Consider the following 20,672-nt stretch of genomic DNA (forward strand, 5'->3'; position numbering starts at 1 on the left):
TCCCGGACGGGGCGGCTGGCCAGGCAGGGGGCTGACCCCCCCATCTCCCTCCCGGATGGGGCGGCTGGCCAGGCGGGGGGCTGACCCCCCCACCTCCCTCCCGGACGGAGCGGCTGGCCGGGCAGAGGGGCTCCTCACTTCCCAGTAGGGGCGGCCGGGCAGAGGCGCCCCTCACCTCCCGGACGGGGCAGCTGGCCAGGCGGGGGGCTGACCCCCCCACCTCCCTCCCGGATGGGGCGGCTGGCCAGGAGGGGGGCTGACCCCCCCACCTCCCTCCCGGACGGAGCGGCTGACCGGGCAGAGGGGCTCCTCACTTCCCAGTAGGGGCGGCCGGGCAGAGGCGCCCCTCACCTCCCGGACGGGGCGGCTGGCCAGGCGGGGGGCTAACCCCCCCACCTCCCTCCTGGACGGGGTGGCTGGCCGGGCGGGGAGCTGATCCCCCCACCTCCCTCCCGGACAGAGCGGCTGGCCGGGCAGAGGGGCTCCTCACTTCCCTGTAGGGGCGGCCGGGCAGAGGCACCCCTCACCTCCCGGATAGGGTGGCTGGCCTGGCGGGGGGCTGACCCCCCCACCTCCCTCCCGGACGGGGCGGCTGGCCGGGCGGGGGGCTGACCCCCCCACCTCCCTCCCGGACGAGGTGGCTGCCGGGCGGAGACGCTCCTCACTTCCCAGATGGGGCGGCTGCTGGGCGGAGGGGCTCCTCACTTCACAGACGGGGCGGTTGCCAGGCAGAGGGTCTCCTCACTTCTCAGACGGGGCGGCCGGGCAGAGACGCTCCTCACATCCCGGACGGGGCGGCAGGGCAGAGGTGCTCCCCACATCTCAGACGATGGGCTGCCGGGCAGAGACACTCCTCACTTCCAGGATGTGATGGCGGCCAGGAAGAGGCGCTCCTCACTTCCCAGGTGGGATGGCGGCCGGGCAGAGACGCTCCTCACTTTCCAGACTGGGCAGCCAGGCAGAGGGGCTCCTCACATCCCAGACGATGGGTGGCCAGGCAGAGACGCTCCTCACTTCCCAGACGGGGTGGCGGCCAGGCAGAGGCTGCAATCTCGGCACTTTGGGAGGCCAAGGCAGGCGGCTGGGAGGTGGTTGTAGCGAGCCGAGATCACGCCACTGCACTCCAGCCTGGGCGCCATTGAGCACTGAGTTAACGAGACTCCGTCTGCAATCCCGGCACCTCGGGAGGCCGAGGCTGGCAGATCACTCGCGGTTAGGAGCTGGAGACCAGCCCGGCTGACACAGCGAAACCCCGTCTCCACCAAAAAAATACGAAAACCAGTCAGGCGTGGCGGCGCGCGCCTGCAATCGCAGGCACTAGGCAGGCCGAGGCAGGAGAATCAGGCAGGGAGGTTGCAGTGAGCTGAGATGGCAGCAGTACTGTCCAGCTTCGGCTCGGCATCAGAGGGAGACCGTGGAAAGAGAGGGAGAGGGAGACCGTGGGGAGAGGGAGAGGGAGAGGGAGAGGGAGAGGGAGAGGGAGAGCTTGTTTTTCTTGTATTTTTAGTAGAGATGGGGTTTCACCATGTTAGCCAGGATGGTCTTGATCTCCTGACCTCGTGATCTGCCCGCCTCGGCCTCCCAAAGTGCTGGGATTACAGGCATGAACCACCGCGCCCGGCCTTAAATTATTTTTAGAGATGGGGTGTTGCTATGTTGCCCAGGCTGGTCTTGAACTCCTGACCTCAAGTGATTCTCCTGCCTCAGCCTGAGTAGCTGGGATTATAGGCATTTACCCACTCTGCGGCTCCTATGCAGTCTCTCTCTATTTTTTTTTTTTTTTGAGATAGGGTCTTTCTTTGTGGCCCAGGCTGGAATGCAGTGGCATGATGATGGCTCATGACAGCTTTGGACTTCCTGGACCCAGGCAGTCCTCTTGCCTCAGCCTCCCAAGTAGCTGGGACTACAGGCATACACCACCACACTGACTAATTTTTTATTTATTTTATTGTTATTATTTTTGAGACGGAGTCTCATTCTGTAGCCCAGGCTGGAGTACAGTGGCGTGATCTCCGCTCACTGCAAGCTCCAACTCCCAGGTTCACGCCATTCTCCTGCCTCAGCCTCCCGAATAGCTGGGACTACAGGTGCCCACCACCACGCCCTTTTGTATTTTTAGTAGAGACAGGGTTTCACCGTGTTAGTCAGGATAGTCTCGATCTCCTGACCTTGTGATCCACCCGCCTCGGCCTCCCAAAGTGCTGGGATTACAGGTGTGAGCCACTGCGTCTGGCCAATTTTTTTTTTTTTTTTTTTAATTTTTAGTAGAGGCAAGGTCTTGCTATGTTGCCCAGGCTGGTCTCGAACTCCTGGGCTCAACTGATCCTCCTGCTTCAGAGTCTCAAAGTATTGGGATTACAGGCGTGTGCCACTGGGCTGGGCCTCCTGTGCAGTCTTATCCACCCTCTGTGAAACTTGGCCTTACTCCTCTAGCCACGCTGAGTATTCCATTTTTCTGCTCCAGCAGTTATGGTATACGCCATTTGTTCTAGTTTTTAATGATTTGGTATTTTTAATTAGGTGTTTGTATATTTTGCATGTGGTCATCAGAATTGCATCATACTTTTGAACACCCTCCAGCACCCAAACCATTGCCTCACACCTACTGGGCACTCAATGCTTCTTTCCCTAGCCACATTGTTAGTTTGTAGGGACTGTTAATTTTTTAAAGTGGGACCTGGTCCAGGGTCCGTACAGAGGAGCTCAACAAATGCTGGGTGGCTGGATCCCAGGCCTCCTAAGCACTTTTTTTTTTGAGACAGAGTCTTGCTCTGTTGCCAGGCTGGAGTGCAGTGACGCGATCTCTGCTCACTGCAACCTCCACCTCCCAGGTTCAAGCGATTCTCCTGTCTCAGCCTCCCGAGTAGCTGGGATGACAGGCATGTGCCACCACACCCGGCTAATTTTTTGTATTTTTAGTAAAGACAGGGTTTTACTGTGTTAGCCAGGATGGTCTCGATCTCCTGACCTCGTGATCCGCCCACCCCGTTTTCCCAAAGTGTTGGGAGCCACCGTGCCCAGCCTGCCTCCTAAACACTTCTAAGAATTTAGAAGAGTGTCTCCTCATGTTGACTGGGTCTTACCTGATTATGTCGTGCACCTCTTTCCCGAGGCTCATTTGCCCAAGCGCCTGCGCAGCTGCTCTCCTCACTTCCTTATTCCAGTCATTCCACATCAGCTGGATCAACTTATGTTTCATATCCTATAAATAGGTATGATCATTAGGTATCATCACTTACTGAATGTTAATTTTGTGCTTGGCGTTGTGCTGTTTTTTCTTCTTTTTTTACTCATCACTGTACTAATGAGGATTGTCCTGAGTGTTTTTTCCCATCCCTTACTCTCCCAAAGAATCCAGTGGGGCAGATATTACTACCATTTACAGATGATAGGATGGAGGCTTTGATCAGCTTGTCCAAGGTTAACCTGGTGAGTGCTGGAACCAGGACTCAAACCGAACTCTCCCAAGCTCATCCTTTAAACTATGTAGTATCAGTGCCAACATAACTTGTACCTGGGAGACTTAAAATTTGAAAGTGATACTTGATGAGGTGACTAGCTCATTGCAGTTTGCCTGGGACTCTCCTGGTTTTGGTCCTGAAAGTCCCATGGCCTGGACAAACCAGAACAGTTGGTCACTCTATAAGTGCACTTCTCTCAGAGAGGAATGGGCAAAGATTACTACACGATGATTGTGTAAACGTGCCCACGCTGTTCTTCCTGCTAGAAGTATCTCCCTTCTCTACTCCTACCTGGTACTTGATGTCTTTGTAGTCTTCCTTTAGGATTTATCTCAAAAGCATCTCCTTCCTATCTCTTTTATTAAAAATTTTAAAAAATAAAATAAAAACATCTCCTTAGTGAAGTCTTCTTTGCCCCTTGTAAGCACAGGAAATCCCCACAACACCTTATAGCTGCTTCTGTTCTAGCTATTTATAACATTTACTAACGGAAGACTTATCCCTGCACCCCCAGTGGTAGCATAGTGCCTAGTGCGTCGGATGTGGTCAGAAACTGCATGCTTACTGAATGAGTGAAAACACTCATAGACATACTGCCTTTCTTAGCTCCAGCAATCTGCCATGAAGTCCTCATCATCTTTACCTCAACCCCTGCTAGCTCTGCATGTCTTTTTACTTTCAGTTGTCAATTCTAAGTGCCAAGTGCCAAGGAGGTGAAGGTACAAATGAATTGGAAGTTGTTAAAATGATATTGTTAAGATGCAGATTCTAATTGAGCTGGCTTAAGATGAGATTTTTGCATTTCTTTTTTTTTTTTTTTTGAGACGGAGTTTCACTCTTGTTGCCCAGGCTGGAGTGCAATGGCACGATCTCGGCTCACTGCAACCTCCGCCTCCTGGGTTCAAGTGATTCTCCTGCCTGAGCCTCCTGAGTAGCTGGGATTACGGGCATGTTCCACCAAGCCTGGCTAATTTTTTTTTTTCTTTTTGAGACGGAGCCTCGCTCTGTTGCCCAGGCTGGGGCGCAGTGGCGCGATCTCAACTCACTGCAACCTCCACCTCCTGGGTTCATGCCATTCTCCTGCCTCAGCCTCCCGAGTAGCTGGGACTACAGGTGCCTGCCACCACACCCGGCTAATTTTTTTTATTTTTAGTAGAGACAGGGTTTCACCGTGTTAGCCAGGATGGTCTCGATCTCCTGACCTCGTGATCCGCCCTCCTTGGCCTCCCAAAGTGCTGGGATTACAGGTGCGAGCCACTGTGCCCGGCCGATTTTTGCATTTCTAATAATGTTCCTAGGTGACGCCTGTGCTGCTGGTCCAGGACTTTAGCAGCAGGGTGCTATAGCACTTGAGACAGAACTAACCCAAGTCCAAAACCTTTTCAGGTGATTACTGTACTGAGTGGCCAGATTTTGTGCTTCCCATATCAAAATGTCAGGGTTACAGAGTGGAGGTTGTTCACTTATCATGGGAATGGCAATGTTCTGGGCTATTCTGGAGATATCCAAAGTTATAAGGAAAAGATGAAGTAGCACATAGGAAGAAGGGAAAGCTCCCATTTGGACAGCTGAAGATGATTGGGAAATAATGGCAAAAACGAAGTGTTGCCTGGAATTCCCTCTTTAGTTCTAGCTGAGCCCCACCATCTTCACCGACAGTTGGTTTTTTTTTTTTTTTTTTTAGATGGAGTCTCGCTCTGTCGCCCAGGCTGGAGTGCAGTGGCACGATCTTGGCTCACTGAAACCGCCGCCTCCCAGGTTCAAGCGATTCTCCTGCCTCAGCCTCCCAAGTAGCTGGGATGACAGGTGTGTGCCACCATGCCCAGCTAATTAGAGATGGGGTTTTGCCATGATGACCAGGCTGGTTTCAACCTCCTGGTCTCAAGTGATCCACCCGCCTCAGCCTCCCAAGGTGCTGGGCTTACAGGCATGAGCCACCGTACCGGACCCCTTCACAGAACTTTAACCAATAAATTTAACCCACACTAATCTCTCTCTCTCTGAAAAGTTTTAAAAGGGTACCTTATATTTATTGCTTGTTCTTGAATCATTTGTGTATATTAGTCTTATTGTTCCTACCATAGTGTTAATTTTGTGAAAGTTGGGACAATGGTTTTTTTTTTTTTTTTTTGAGACAGAGTCTTGCACTGTCGCCCAGGCTGGAGTGCAGTGGTGCGATCTCGGCTCACTGCAACCTCTCCCTCCCAGGTTCAAGCAATTCTTGTGCCTCAGCCTCCCAAGTAGCTAGGATTACAGGTGCCAGCCACCACACCTGGCTAATTTTTGTATTTTAGTACAGATGGGGTTTCACTATGTTGGCCAGGCTGGTCTGAAACTCCTGAGCTCTGATCCACCTGCCTTGGCCTCCCAAAGTGCTGGCATTACAGGTGTGAGCCACCGTGCCTGGCCGGGACTATGTTTTATATATGTGTGCCGAACACTCAGAGAAGCAGCACAGACACTCATTTAGATGGGTTTTTGGGTAGTTTAAGTCAGTGCTTCTCGAATGATCTTTGATGAAGAACCAATTTTGGGGGGGGGAAATACGCCATTGACTGATAAAGTCTGTTGATATTGAGGCAATATCAAATTACTATAAACGTTTCTTTTTTTTTTTTTTTTTTTGAGATGGAGTCTCCCTCTGTCACCCAGGCTAGAGAGCAGTGGTGAGATCTTGGTTCACTGCAACCTCTGCCTCCTGGGTTCAAGCGATTCTCCTGCCTCAGCCTCCCAAGTAGCTGGGATTATAGGCGCGTGCCACCATACTCTGCTAATTTTTGTATTTTTAGTAGAGACGGAGTTTCACCATGTTGGTCAGGCTGGTCTCCAACTCCTGACCTCGTGATCCGCCTGCCTTGGCCTCCCCAAGTGCTGGGATTACAGATGTGAGCCATCACACCTGGCCTACTATAAACGTTTCTAAACTCCTGTCAGTTTTTGTGCTATTTCATTGTGGATCAGTTACCAACAGTTTATGGACCACCAGTGCACTGAGAAGCATTGGCTTCCAGACAGACATATTAGCATTTGAAGATAATTCTGGGCTAGAAGTAAGAAGTAGTGATGTGGGCTGTTTGGTAAGAATGGAATAATACATAGCAGCAAAAAGTAGAAGGCCTCTGTAGCTCAGCCTCTCTTAGGCTTTCTGTCCTGGAGGCAAAGAAAGAGGTTTACCAAGCAGACATTTCCACTGATCCGGGAGAAAGCCTGGCAGGCCACAATCCGGTTCTTCCATTGACAGCTGCTCAGCTCCACAGCAAGCATGGTGTGTATCAGGGTCTGAGGAAATGGAAGACTTGTATGGATATTCACAATCACTTTTAGAGATACTAGAATCTTGAAGTTACATTCTAAAATGGCATCCTGCATAATTAATGTCACCAGTGGGCTTACAAGAGATGGAGCATGTTTCCATCACAGCCAACTGACTCTGGGATCATAAATTGGGGAACAAAATACAAATTTAATAACTTAAACAGAAAACTGGGACCTTCCTTTCCTGACTTTAACTGGTTTTTTTTTGTTTTTTTTTTTCTTTTTCTGAGAAGAAGTCTTGCTTTTGTCCCCCAGGCTGGAGTGCAGTGGCACAATCTCGGCTCACTGCAACCTCCGCCTCTCGGGTTCAAGTGATTCTGTTGCCTCAGCCTCCCAAGTAGCTGGGATTATAGGTGCCTGCCACCACGCCCGGTTAATTTTTGTATTTTTAGTAGAGGCGGGGTTTTACCATGTTGGTGCCAGGCTGGTCATGAACTCCTGACCTCAGGTGATCTGCCTGCCTCGGCCTCCCAAAGTGCTGGGATTACAGGCGTGAGCCACCGTGCCCGGCCTTCTGTCTTTAACTGTTTTTACCCCTAAAATGATTTTTATATGCCTCAAGCTTATGACTTTCACATTTCTATTGAAAGTAACTAAACACAAATGTAGGCCTCTGCAGTTTTCAATGGTAAACTTCTAGCAGAAGCAAATTCTACATGTCAGAACTCTTCTTGCATATGCAAATAGAGACCATTTGCAACCTAATTCTCACTTTTCTCTCAGCTAACTATTTTTACTTCCCTTTGTATACACCTCTACACCCAGGTTTACTCATGCTTATTCTACGTTTACTTATGCTTGAGATCGTCAACCCAACCGGCTGCATTTTATCTAATTAATTAATTGTGTAATTAATTTTTTGAGACAGGGTCTTGCTCTGTCACTCAGGCTGGAGTACAGTGGTGTGATCTCAGCTCGCTGCAGCCCCAACCTGCCAGACTCAAGTGATCCTCCCACCTCAGCCTCTTGAGTAGCTAGGATTACAGGCACATACCACCATGCCTGACTAATTTTATTTCTTTTTTTGTAGAGACAGGGTCTCACTATATTGCCCAGGCTGGTCTTGAAATCCTGGACTCAAGGGATACTCCCACCTTAGCCTCCCAAAGTGCTGGGATTACAGGCGTGAGCGACCATGCCCAGCCCAGCTGCATTTTATTTTATTTTATTTGTTTGAGACAGAGTCTTGCTCTATCAGCTAGGCTGGAGTGTAGTGGCATGATCTCAGCTCACTGCAACCTCCACCTCACAGGCTGAAGTGATTTTCATGCCTCAGCCTCCCGAGTAGTTGGGACTACTCAGTGTGGTACCACTGCACCTGTCTAATTTTTTTATTTTTAGTAGAGATGAGGTTTCACCCATGTTGGCCAGTCTGGTCTCGAACTCCTGACCTCAAGTGATCCACCTGCCTCGGCCTCCCGAAGTGTTGGGATTACAGGCATAGGCCACTGCCCCGGCCCCAGCTGCATTTCAGATTGCTTACATTCACTGACCTCAAAGACCTAATTGCTCCCCAAAACTGTGTCTGACCCGGTAATGGACACATACTGTCTTCTCACTCAGATGGCTCAGGAGGATATAAGACTGTTCCTCAGTGTCCTCATTCTTCTTTGTAAACAGCTGGTGGAGGATCCTCTTAATCACAGGGTAAGTAGCAGTACCTTCCAGAGCCAAGCACTGAGCTGCAGCCCAGCTATCCACACTGTTACCTGCCACAGTTGGGTGAAAAAGAGTTCAGAATGGTGATGTGTTTTCCCCCTAGAGAACAGCCTTTGGATTGATACCCAAGGCTGCTACCCACCTGATATCTCACTTCCTTGTGCCCGACTCAGTCTAGAAATACAATTTCTTATTTAAACCATATTTAGAAGAATCATATTGGCTGGGCGCGGTGGCTAACACCTGTAATCCTCACATTTTGGGAGGCCAAGGTGGGCGGATCACCTAAGGTCAGGAGTTCAAGACCAGCCTGGCCAACATGGTAAAACCCCATCTCTACTAAAAATACAAAAATCAGCCAGGCGTGGTGGCATGCGCCTGTAATCCCAGCTACTTGGGAAGCTGAGGCAGGAGAATTGTTTGAACCCAGGAGGCGGAGGTTGCAGTGAGCTGAGATCCCACCATTGCACTCCAGCCTGGGCAACGAGAGTGAAACTCTGTCTCAAAAAAAAAAAAAAAAAAAAAAATTTAGTCCAGCTACCACTTGGTGGCAGTGTACCTGTTTTGTTAAAGTACCTAGAAAGAGCAAATTTTCTTTTTTTCCCTTTTTTTAGAGACAGGGTCTTGCTGTGTCACCTAGGTTGGAGTACAGTGGCACCATTGTGGCTTACTGCAGCTTCAACCCCCTGGGCTCAAGCTGACTCTGATAAGCATGTATATATAGGTCTGCCTCAGCCTCCTAGGTAGCTGGGTCTACAGGAGCACACCACTGCACCTGGCTAATTTTAAAATTTTTTATAGAGATGGGGTCTTGTTATGTTGCCCAGGCTGGTTTAGAACTCCTATGCTCAGGTGATCCTGTCGCCTTGGCCTCCCAAAGTGCTGGGATTACAGGTGTGAGCAACAGTGTCTGGCCCTAATTTTCAAATGGTCTAACATAAATCTAAACCCAATACAGCAGACATTGCAGAGCATCACAGTGGAGAGGAAAGGACTGGGAAAGCTTATAGTGAGATGTCTATCCCATATTTCCAGGTCAGAAGTAACAGGGAGTTACTCACCCTTCAGAAGGGCAGTCTGCATGATGTTCCGGGCAAGGGGATTATGTGACTGTATGGCATATTGGCATATTGCTGCTGCCATCCGCACATGGGCATTCTTGTCACAAAGAGCAGCCTCTAGGGCAGGCAGTAGAACCTCCGGCAAGTCCTGGATGGTCTTGTCTGTGATCAAAAGAGCCAGGTAAGAGAGTACTAGCCCTTTGGCTTTTCTCACACACAGCTTCCTTCCTACAGCCATGTGGTGGCCAACCTCAGTCCCAGTTGCAGTTGCTTAGTGCTATGTAATATAATTACAGTTTAGCTGAGCCCTTCAGATGGGCAGGATTTTCTGCTGAAGGTGTTAAAGCTCACCTGTGTGCTGGTATGCCAATTCCCAATCCTTTATCATCTGACCTCTAAACAGCTATATTTAAGCTGAAGAAGAATGTTTCCAGCTAGGCTACAGTGAACTACACCATTAGTTTTAGTGATTAAAAGCAACCAATTTGCCCCATGAGCCTATATATATATTTATTTATTTATTTTATATATTTTTTGAGACGGAGTCTTGTTCTGTCGCCTGGGCTGGAGTGCAGGGGTGTGATGTCCGCTCACTGCAAGCTCCGCCTCCTGGGTTCACACCATTCTCCTGCCTCAGCCTCCCAAGTAGCTGGGACTACAGGCGCCCAGCTAATTTTTAGTATTCTTAGTAGAGATGGGATTTCACCATGTTAGCCAGGATGGTCTCGATCTCCTGACCTTGTGATCCACCTGCCTCAGCCTCCCAAAGTGCTGGGATTACAGGTGTGTGCCACCGCCCCCAGCTAAGCCTTTATATTTGTAAGAACAATTATAGGTAGTGCTTTATAATATAGTGTTTTCACATTATCTCATTATCTTTCAACCTCGGTTGAATTAGGCAAGGTAGGTATCATTGTAGAGCTCACTAGGGAGTCTTTTTTGGTTCAACTAAACATTAAGGTTCATAAGACTGTCATGGGCCATGCATGGCACCAGAAGAATATGGGACAGGAGCATAGTTTGTCAACAGGGCAGCAGCATCAGGCATCCCTGTTGGCTGGAGATTTTTTGTTTTTGTTTTTGTTTTTTTTTGGGATAGAGTTTTTGCTCTGTTGCCGAGGCTGGAGTGCAATGGCACAATCTTGGCTCACTGCAACCTCTGCTTCCTGGGTTCAGGCGATTCTTTTGCCTCAGCCTTCCGAGTATCTGGGACTACAGGCACCTGTCACCACGCCTGGCTAATTTTTGTATTTTTGGTAGAGATGAGGTTTCACCATGTTGGCCAGGCTGGTCTTGAACCCTTGACCTCAGGTGATCCACCTGCCTTGGCCTTCCAAAGTGCTGGAATTACAAGTGTGAGCCACCACACCTGGCTTTGGCTGGAGTTCTTGAGGCTGTCTTGAGCATTCCACAGAGTCTTGGGGACAGCACAGGAGCATGTTGTTTATTCACTGGGTGAATTTATGTTTTACAGGAACTAATATCTCTTATAAAAACTCCATAGACACAATTCTAGGGTCCACAAAGGGCCTGCCTGTTATAAGTTACAGTATCCAGGGAGGCCCAAACTATGGTGTCCCTATCAAGTATTTATATTTCACTTATAGCTCTTCTCAGTCCCAATGTAATTTATCAAACAGGATTTATATCATAACCAATGTTGCCTATAAAGATAGTTCTTATCAGGTGTTTAGGGGAACAGGTGGGCATTTAACTGAAGTTCAAATTCTCAAGTAGGAAGGGGAAAGGTTTGTTATCCCTTTGTCTACCACTAGTCTCATTTTATAGATAGGTAATTTGAAGCTCAGAGAGGTTAGCTGACTGCCCAAGGAGTGGCACAGCTGAGCCTGTGAATCATATTTTAAGATTTTTTCAGGTGCGGTGGCTCATGCCTGTAATCCCAGCACTTTGGGAGGCTGAGGTGGGTGGATCACTTGAGGTCAGGAGTTCAAGACCAGCCTGGCCAACATGGTGAAACCCCATCTCTACTAAAAATACAAAAAAATGAGCTGGGCATGGTGGCACACGCCTGTGTGTAGTCCCAGCTACTCGGGAGACTAGGGCAGGAGAATTGCTTGAACCTGGGAGGTGGAGGTTGCAGTGAGCAGAGATCGCACCACTGCACTCCAGCCTGGGTGACAGAGCAAGACTCTGTCTCAAAAATAAATAAATAAATAAATAAATAAATAAATAAATAAATAAATAAAATTAAAAAAAAAAGAATGGGCTCTTGGCTGGGCACAGTGGCTCACGCCTGTAATCCCAGCAGTTTGGGAGGTTAAGGTGGGAGGATTACTTGAGGCCAGGAGTTCAAGACTAGCCTGGTCAACATAGCAAGACACAGTCTCTACCAAAAACAAAAACAAAAACAAAAAAGAATGGGATCTTCAAGGTGGGAAATGTTAACTTCTCTGCAGGCCACTAAGCAAACAAAAGGTGATGAAATGTAGTTCAAAAATTACTTGACTAGAAGTCTGGAATTTTAATCTCGTCTCTATTGCTGATAAGCATGTATATATAGGCCAGTCTCTAAGTCTTGGTTTCCACATTTGTAAAATGATCTCAGATAAGCCCTGGGTCTCTACCAGTTCAGATGTTCCATGGCTTTATGAGTTGCTTATGTTCTCAAGCAGTTCAGCTTTGGCTCTCACCTGAGTCTCTCTGGCTGGTGGCAATCCGGGGCCGTTCCAAAGCAGCTGTGGCACATGTGGTGATAGCTTTGATCCGAACGTCATCATGCAGGTCTCCCAAGCTCTGAAGCAGGTTCTCTACTGTCTCATGGTGCCACTCTATGACTGAGCCGCAGTGAGGGAAATGAAAAGAGAACCACCTGTTTAGGGTTAGATATTGTGCTGCAGGCAGGTGACAAGAAGTCTGCCCTTCACCCAGAATAATTCAAGCAAAACATTAGCTCAGAAGAATAAAGGGCCCAGAGATGGGGTCTTTAGGGAGTTATTTCTCTGATGATCCATGTACGCTCTCAAGTAAGTTCCCAGACAAAACTTCTGCCAACCCCATCGTATCTATCTCTCTTTCTTTAAATCACTTTTTGTTGTAACCATCTGGGAAATAAAAGTGACAATAAAACAAAGTAGTTAAGAGTACTTTGTTTTCAGACATACCTGGTTTGGGATCACAGTTATTAGCTGTGTGACTGTGGATAAGTTACTTAACCCTGAGCCTGAGATTTCTTATTTGTAATACAGGCATAATACTAGAACCCACATATTGAGTTATTCTTAGTGTTAAATGAGTTAACTAGACAAAGTGTTTAGCAAAATGCCTGGCAAGATAATGAAGGTTCAATAAATGTTAACTATTGTGGTTTTCATTAGGTTCTTTGTCTTTGAGGGCACTTCCATTTGGCTTTCAACATCTTCCTCATTTTAGTTGCTAACTACTCTTTTGGCAGGTATCAGACTTTTATTTCAAAGCTCCTACTATCTGTAGGTGTTTCCTTCAGTCTTTTTTGTTATTGTTTATCTGATCCAGTTTACCTAATGGATTGCCTCTCTTTTTCCTGCACTAACTAAGCTTGTCTATCATGTTCTGAAAGCCAGCAGCTATTGAGTTCTCAAATACCATAGCTTTCAACAGTCCTTGCCAGGCCATTACTTTGTCCCAGGCACTCAGACTTCTACTCTCCCATCTTTGAAGGCAAAGTAGGTATAGGATAGCCCCAACTCTACGAATGAATTTTGGAGAGGGGTTGCTGATACCACAGTCAACTATGACATGGACAATGGTTGGACAGCATATTTTGTTCTTCCCTTCATACATCATTTGCTGAGCATAAAGTTTGGAAATCAATAAGATAGGGTCGCCTGGGTGCAGTGGCTTATGCTTGTAATCCCAGCACTTTGGGAGGCCAAGGCGGGGAGATCACCTGAAGTCAGGAGTTCGAGACCAGCCTGGCCAACATGGTGAAACCGTGTCTCTACTAAAAACACAAAAATTAGCCAGACATCATGGCACATGCCTATAGTCCCAGCTACTTGGGAGGCTGAGGCAGGAGAATTGCTTGAACCTGGGAGGTAGAGGTTGCAGTGAGCCCAAATCAAGTGCCATTGCACTCCGGCCTGGGCAACAGAGTGAAATTCCATCTCAGAAAAAAAAAAAGGGCTGGTGCGGTGGCCAAGGCGGGCAGATCACCTGAGGTCAGGAGTTTGAGACCAGTCTGGCCAACATGGTGAAACCCCATCTCTACCAAGGATACAAAAAGGTAACCAAGTGTGGTGGCGGGTGCCTGTAATCCTAGCTACTCAGGAGGCTGAGGCAGGAGAATTACTTGAAACCAGGAAGCAGAGGTTGCAGTAAGCTGAGATCCCGCAGTTGCACTCCAGCCAAGGCAACAAGAGCGAAACTACGTCTCCAAAAAAAAAAAAAATATGGTCTCTGCCTCTGAAGAGTCTGCAGTGTAATAATGAGTTTCCACAAATTACTGAAGTAATACCCATCCATGCAAAAAGCACCCAGATATATGTTAACTGAAGTTCATCTGACACCCAATGTGTGAAAGGCTCTTGTCTAGCCTTAATGAGGCAACCAGATTTTTACATTTCACAAAGGAGGGATGGATTTTTCAAAGACTGAGAAAGCCTAGTCCCAGATGAGAACCACTTCTCACAAACGTACAGTATCACAGGACCTCCCTTCACTCACTCAGAGCCCAGGCAGTCTTCCATTCCTTCAGCATCCTCCGCAGGACCACCAGTTCCCAGGTCACATCCTCCTGCAGTGATTTTGCCTGCTTCTTCAATCTCCTGGTCTTAATAGGCACATCCTTCTCACCCACCTGCAGCAGCATATCCTTGGCGGGGGTGGGCAAAGCAGTCCAGCGCAGGGCTCCTTGCACAGGTCTGTAAGCTGTGCAACGTGGCAGTGTGAGGTCTTTTCACCCCACTGCCTTAGGCCCTGCCACACAGTGGCCCCAGCTTGCATCCCATTCCTATTCCTGACTAATACCAAAGCAAAACAAAACCCTCAAGAGTGAATTTCCCCATGATTATATGGGGAACTGAGTACAAGTACACAGGGAATTATGGAAAGTCCTGACTAGACATGGTAAGCCATGATGATGATGGGGGGTGAGAGATTTGTGGGGGGAAATTGAGATATCTACAAACCTTTCTATAAGTTTAAAGGTTATCTTTAGGAACCTAAATCTTTAGGAACATAAATATGTTTATATGTAACGAGATTTGCTCATAATATTTGATACGTTGCAATTTAGTGTCATTGGCCATTATTTCTAAAGTATTAAGTTTTCCTTTTAATGTTTTTAATTTGGGGAGAATAATAGTGCTATAAGCTGTGAAATTTTAAAGATTTTAACATCTCTGAGTTTTTCCTCAAGACAACAGAAATTTGAGAACAGAAGAAGCCTTGGCCGGGTGCGGTGGCTTTTGCCTGTAATCCCAGTACTTTGGGAGGCCGAGGCGAGCAGATCACGAGGTCAGGAGATCGAGACCATCCTGGCTAACACGGTGAAAACCCCGTCTCTACTAAAATACAAAAAATTGGCCGGGCATGGTGGCATGTGCTTGTAGTCTCAGCTACTTGAGAGGCTGAGGCAGGAGAATCACTTGAACCTGAGAGGCGGAGGTTGCAGTGAGCCGAGATTGCACCACTGCATTCCAGCCTGGATGACAGAGTGAGACTCCGTTCTCAAAAAAAAAAAAAAAAAAAAGCTATAGTTATATTTTCTGAACTTAATGTTTTTCGTGGTGTCAAATTTAGAAAGCCTCTTTCTCAGAAAAAAAGCTGTATGGAGAAGGGGAAGGGAAAAATGATAAAAACATTTCCAGATGTACTAAATTCATTATTCACACTGCCTATTAGTCTCATGCTCTAATCAGTCACTATCAGCCATTTTTGTTTTTTTCCAAGATTTCATTCCGACTCTTAACACCTTTAGATTTGCTCTGAATCAATTCTTTCCTTTGAGCAAGGAAGACATAACATTTCTTTCTTCTAATGTAAAAAGAGTCCTGTGAGGTGGGGTGCAGTGGCTCATGCCTGTAATCCCAGCACTTTGGGAGGCCAAAGCGGGTGGATCACTTGAGGTCACAAGTTCGAGACCAGCCTGACCAACATGGTGAAACCCTGTCTCTACTAAAAATACAAAAATTTGCTAGGTGTGGTGGCGGGCGCCTGTAATCCCAGCTACTCGGGATGCTGAAGCAGAAGAATCACTTGAACTGGGGAGGCGGAGGTTGTAGTGAGCTGAGATCGCTCTCCAACCTGGGTGACAAAGCGAGACTCCATCTCAAAAAAAAAAAAAAAAGTCCTGTGAGACTCCAGGGCAGTTTAGCAAAGATGCCCATACAATGCATCTCCTCCAAATGGTCCCCACCAGCTTGGACGTGCTGGGGGACTCAGCCACTCTGCTGAGGCCTCCCTCCTTTGTGGGGTAGGGTATGTGCAACTAGGAGCTGTGGAACCACCTCTGACAGGCCAGCTCACACTTTGCCATGTGACGCTCCCCGACTTCTCTCAGGCGATTTGAAATCCCTCCTAAAGAGATGAGAAGTAGCTGAATTAACCCCATTTCTCCTATATCCCTCTGCTCAAGGAGTTAAAATGGATTTGCGGTGAGCAAGTCTTAGATCTCTGATATTTAACCTCATAGGAATAAAAAATACAACTGCCAACTTTTACTTTGGTTCCAGTCCTTTGGGTTATAGCTGGATAGAAACACATCCACTAGCCATCTTCCACATCAACAGTCATCTAAACCCGGGGTCCCTAACCCCCAGGCCATGGGCCTGTACCAGTTCATGGTCTGTTAGGAACCGGGCCACCACAACAGGAGGTGAGCGGTGGGTGGGCAAGCATTACCAGTGAGCTCTGCCTCCTGTCAGATCAGCAGTGGCATTAGAGTCACGTAGCATGAACCTTACTGTGAACTGCACATGTGAGGGGTCTAGGCTGCGCACCCTTTATGATAATCTAATGCCTGATGATCTGAGGTGGAACCGTTTCATCCTCAAACCATCCCCACCCCGCTGGTCTGTGGAAAAATTATCTTCCACGAAACCGGTCCCTGGTGCCAAAAAGGTTGAGGACTGCCAATCTAAAGGAAGCACACAAAGTAATGACTCTTCGCAGGGTACAGTGGCTCATGCCTATAATCCCAGCACTTTGTTTGGGAGGCTAAGGTGGGAGGATCCCTTGTGGCCAGGAGTTCGAGACCAGTCTGGGCAACATAGTGAGACCCTATCTCTAAAAAAGTTAAAAATCAGCTGGGTGTAGGGTGCACACCTGTGGCCCTGATCCTCCTGCATCAGCCTCGCAAGTGGCTGGGACTCCAGGTGCGTGCCACCATGCCCAACTAAGTTTTGTATTTTTTTGTAGAGATGGGGTCTCACCTTGTTGCCTAGACTAGTCTGAAACTGCTAGGCTCAAGCGATCTGCCTGCCTCATCAAATTGTATGGTTTAACAGGATTAATTTTATAGTATGTAAATTCAAGCTCAATAAAGCTGTTATTGAAAAAGAATCCTCTGGCTGGGAGAGTGGTTCATGCCTGTAGTTCCAACACTTTGGGAGTCTGAAGAGGGTGCATCACTTGAGCCCAGAAGTTTGAGACCAGCCTGGGCAACACAGCAAGACCTTGTCTTTACAAAAATTAGCTGGGTATAGTGGTGTGCACCTGTAGTTCCAGCTACTCGGGAGAGTGAGGTGGAAGGATTGCTTGAGCTCAGGAAGGTAAAGGCTGCAGTGAGCCATGATTGTACCACTGTGCTCAGCCTGGGAAACAGAGTGAGACCCTGTCAAAAAAAAAAAAAAAGAAGAAGAAAAGAGAGAGAGGGAAGGGGAGGGGAAGGGGGAGGAGAGGAAAGGGAGACATGAAGGAAGGAAAGGGAGAAGGAAAGGAAGGAAAAAAAGGAAGGGAGGAAGGAGAAAAGAAAAAGAGGCTGGACACAGTGGCTCACGCCTGTAATCCTAGCACTTTGGGAGGCCGAGGTGGACAGATCACGAGGTCAAGAGATCGAGACCATCCTGGCCAACATGGTGAACCCCGTCTCTACTAAAAATACAAAAATTAGCTGGGTGTGGTGGCACGCACCTGTAGTCCCAGCTACTCGTGAGGCAGAGGCAGGAGAATCACTTGAACCCAGGAGGCGGAGGTTGCAGTGAGCCGAGATCACGCCACCGCACTCCAGCCTGGGTGACAGAGCGAGACTTTATCTCAAAAACAAAGCCAGGTTGTGTGGAAATCCTGTGGCTGTCCACAGCTGTCTGGCGGGTGCCTCCACAGCAGGCACAGAATGTGCCTGTGCCTCCAAGGATAGACTGAGCCCAGGGAAGGACTTCTTCCCAAGTGGATGCAAAGGCACAACTAGCAGGCCAGGCAACCCTGTCAGCCAGGTGTGGTGGCATGCACCTGTGATTCCAGCTACCCTGGAGGCTGAGGCAGGGGAATTGCTTGAACCAGGAAGATGGAGGTTGCAGTGAGCAGAGATCACGCCACCGCACTCCAGCCTGGGCGACAGAGCAAGACTCTGTCTCCAAAAAAAGAAAAAAAAAAGAAAAGGAATGGGTGACAACTGCTGTTAGTTTCTGCACACCACTGGGCCCATCTGAACAGTAATCCTACAAAGAGTCATGGGAAATAGAGTCTTGTGGAAGATGTGCACATTTTGTTTCATAAGCTAATTTCTTGGTCACCTTCTTTCCCTCTTTGTCTTACAGAGTGAAGAATGATGAACTTGTGAAAGTTCAGGTATGGGTGGGCTGAGTGTGGAGTGGGAGGGTAGAGCCAGCCCAAGGGAAAAGGGCAGAATGCTGGGTCAGGAGTTTGATGCACTTTCCCTGTTAGGTGCACTTTCCCTGTTAGCATTGAGATAGGAGCTGCCTTATTGGTAACTAGTGGCCCTAAACCACTTGGTTATACCTAAGTTATATCAGATCTCAAGTGATTGTATGTTCCTGTGAGGCTGTTCCTAGTTACAGTTAGTATTTTATAATTTTGTGAGATTATTTTTAGTACGTAGAAAGGGGATTGCCTAGATGCTAATGGTGCTTCAGCCCATGAACTGGGAGCTCTAGCACATGAATAGTGGGTAATGATGGGAAGTAGCCACATTCCCGTTATTAACCCCTGCCTTCCCCGTTAGCTTCCTGCTTACATGCTTCAGGAATTGCCTGGGCACTCCACTTTTCTGGAGTTTCAGGGAAGACCTTAGATAGCTGCTTGTTGTACCGATTTAGGTTTTCCAGGACAATCTGGTCTCTCTTTGCACCAATCTGGTGGATGATCTGGACTTCATCTGTGAACAGACAAAGAAACAATGAGTCACCTATAACCTCCCTATTTCCTTTCTCCCTGGGTTCCCAATCACCAGGATCAGACCCAACTTCCTTTTGCCCTAATCTAAGCCCCTAGGATCCATGACTGCCATACTCTGGGGCATCCCTTGAAGGTGACCATTGCTTAGAAATATCACAGTGATAAATCACTATAGTGTCTGTGGGGGGAAAAAAAAAGAAAAAGGAAATGTCATAGCTAGTCACCTCATTAGAGGCCTGGGAGCCAAGGATGGTGATTTCCTTCCTAAAGCAGAACCTATGGCCGGGTGTGGTGGCTCACACCTGTAATCTCAGCACTTTGGGAGGCCGAGGTGGGTGGATCACATCATCAGGAGTTCGAGACCAGCCTGGGCAACACTGTAAGACCCCCGTCTCCACAAAAAATACAAAAATTAGCTGGGTACAGCTACTCGGGAGGCTGAGGCAGGAGAATCAGTTGAGCCTGGGAGGTGGAGGTTGCAGTGAAGATAGCACCACTGCACTCCAGCCTAGGCAATGGGAGTGAAACCATTTCAAAAATAAGAAAAGAACCGGCTGGGCACCATGGCTCACGCCTGTAATCCCAGCACTTTGGGAGGCTGAGGAGGGCGGATCACAAGGTCAAGAGATTGTGACCATCCTGGCCAACATGGTGAAACCCCGTCTCTACTAGAAATACAAAAATTAGCTGGGCGTGGTGATGCGCGCCTATAATCCCAGCTATTTGGGAGGTGGAGGCAGAGGTTGCAGTGAGCCAAGATTGTGTCACTGCACTCCAGCCTGGCGACAGAGCAAGACTCCGTCTCAATAGGAAAGAAAACAAAAGAAAAGAACCTATGTAACCACTTAGAGGCCTTATCCCTTATAAAAAGCTAGATACTAAAAAAGAGGCACCTAATTAATCCCATCAGTCATGAATACCTTAGAGTAATTTTGTTAAACACTTTGAGAAGACTTTCAGCTGCAGCAGTTTAGGAACAAGATGGGGCTTGGGAAGAAGAAACAGCTTGGAACACGAAGACCTAGATCGAGTATCCTGGAAGCCCAGGCATCTAAGGGACAGCAGTAGGGACAGGGAAGGTGGCAAACATTTACTGAACACCTTAAACAGACATTGAGCAAGAAGCATTACAGATGCTTTCTCATCTACTCTACTCAAAGTGCATTTTTGTTAACATCACTTCACAAATGAGGTACTTGTGGCTCAGAGGAATTATAGAATTTACTGAAGGTTACTAAAAAAAATACTGAGCCAGGATTTAAACCCAAATGTGCCTGACTCCAAAGCCCTGATTTTTTCCAACATAGCACCTTGGTGGGAGAATATCTCGAAGTGGGAGAATATCTCGAAGTGAGAGAAGGGAGAAGGGTGGATAGAGAAGAGATGGATTGTTCCCAAAGTCTTGCCAACTTTACAGTTCCACCCTTCATTGCCTCTTTAGTAAGATAGAGGGATAGAGAAAGCGGGGAGAGAGAGCAGTTCCCTCCCTATTAGTTATCACTCCCCGACCCAACTCCTGTGCTAGTGTGGGTGCTGGGTCATGAACATGAAAACCTGGGTCATCCAGGGCCTCTTGTCCATACCCACAACTGTTTCCAGCCCCCAGCAATCTTCCACCTCCCTGGCCCATGTCCCCCTGTGCCCCTACCACAGGGGCCCAGCTCTATTACCAAAGTAAATCTCCTGTTCAAAGGTGTTGTCTGTGGAGTAGGCAAACTTTCCAGCTCGGGGAGTCACCTGGCGAAAGTAGCTCTGGGTTTGGGGCTGGGAGAGGCTCGTCTTTTCATGGATATCCTCAGTGCTCTTGTTGCCAGGCATGATCTCAACTGTCTCTGCTTGTTGGAAGTAACTGGGCAATCTTGGCAGGGGTGAGAAAGGAGGG

The 20,672-nt window shown here is 48.1% G+C and overlaps 1 protein-coding gene across 1 annotated transcript in view; it reads right to left on the reverse strand.

Annotated features, from left to right (window-relative positions):
* The window catches only part of HEATR4 (HEAT repeat containing 4), a 55,000-nt gene that overhangs the window by 24,121 nt on the left and 10,207 nt on the right, over window positions 1-20,672 (reverse strand). Inside the window, exons 3-10 of the mRNA XM_031001977.3 lie at window positions 20,461-20,648; window positions 18,630-18,770; window positions 14,159-14,362; window positions 12,148-12,291; window positions 9,497-9,658; window positions 8,325-8,485; window positions 6,636-6,740; window positions 3,084-3,202 (exon numbers count right to left, since the gene is read on the reverse strand). Of these exons, the coding sequence (XP_030857837.3) occupies window positions 3,084-3,202; window positions 6,636-6,740; window positions 8,325-8,485; window positions 9,497-9,658; window positions 12,148-12,291; window positions 14,159-14,362; window positions 18,630-18,770; window positions 20,461-20,648 (1,224 nt within the window). The remainder of the gene's footprint in view (window positions 1-3,083; window positions 3,203-6,635; window positions 6,741-8,324; window positions 8,486-9,496; window positions 9,659-12,147; window positions 12,292-14,158; window positions 14,363-18,629; window positions 18,771-20,460; window positions 20,649-20,672) is intronic.

Source organism: Gorilla gorilla, chromosome 15, assembly GCF_029281585.2.
Source record: "Gorilla gorilla gorilla isolate KB3781 chromosome 15, NHGRI_mGorGor1-v2.1_pri, whole genome shotgun sequence".
In the NCBI taxonomy this organism is placed as follows: domain Eukaryota; kingdom Metazoa; phylum Chordata; class Mammalia; order Primates; family Hominidae; genus Gorilla; species Gorilla gorilla.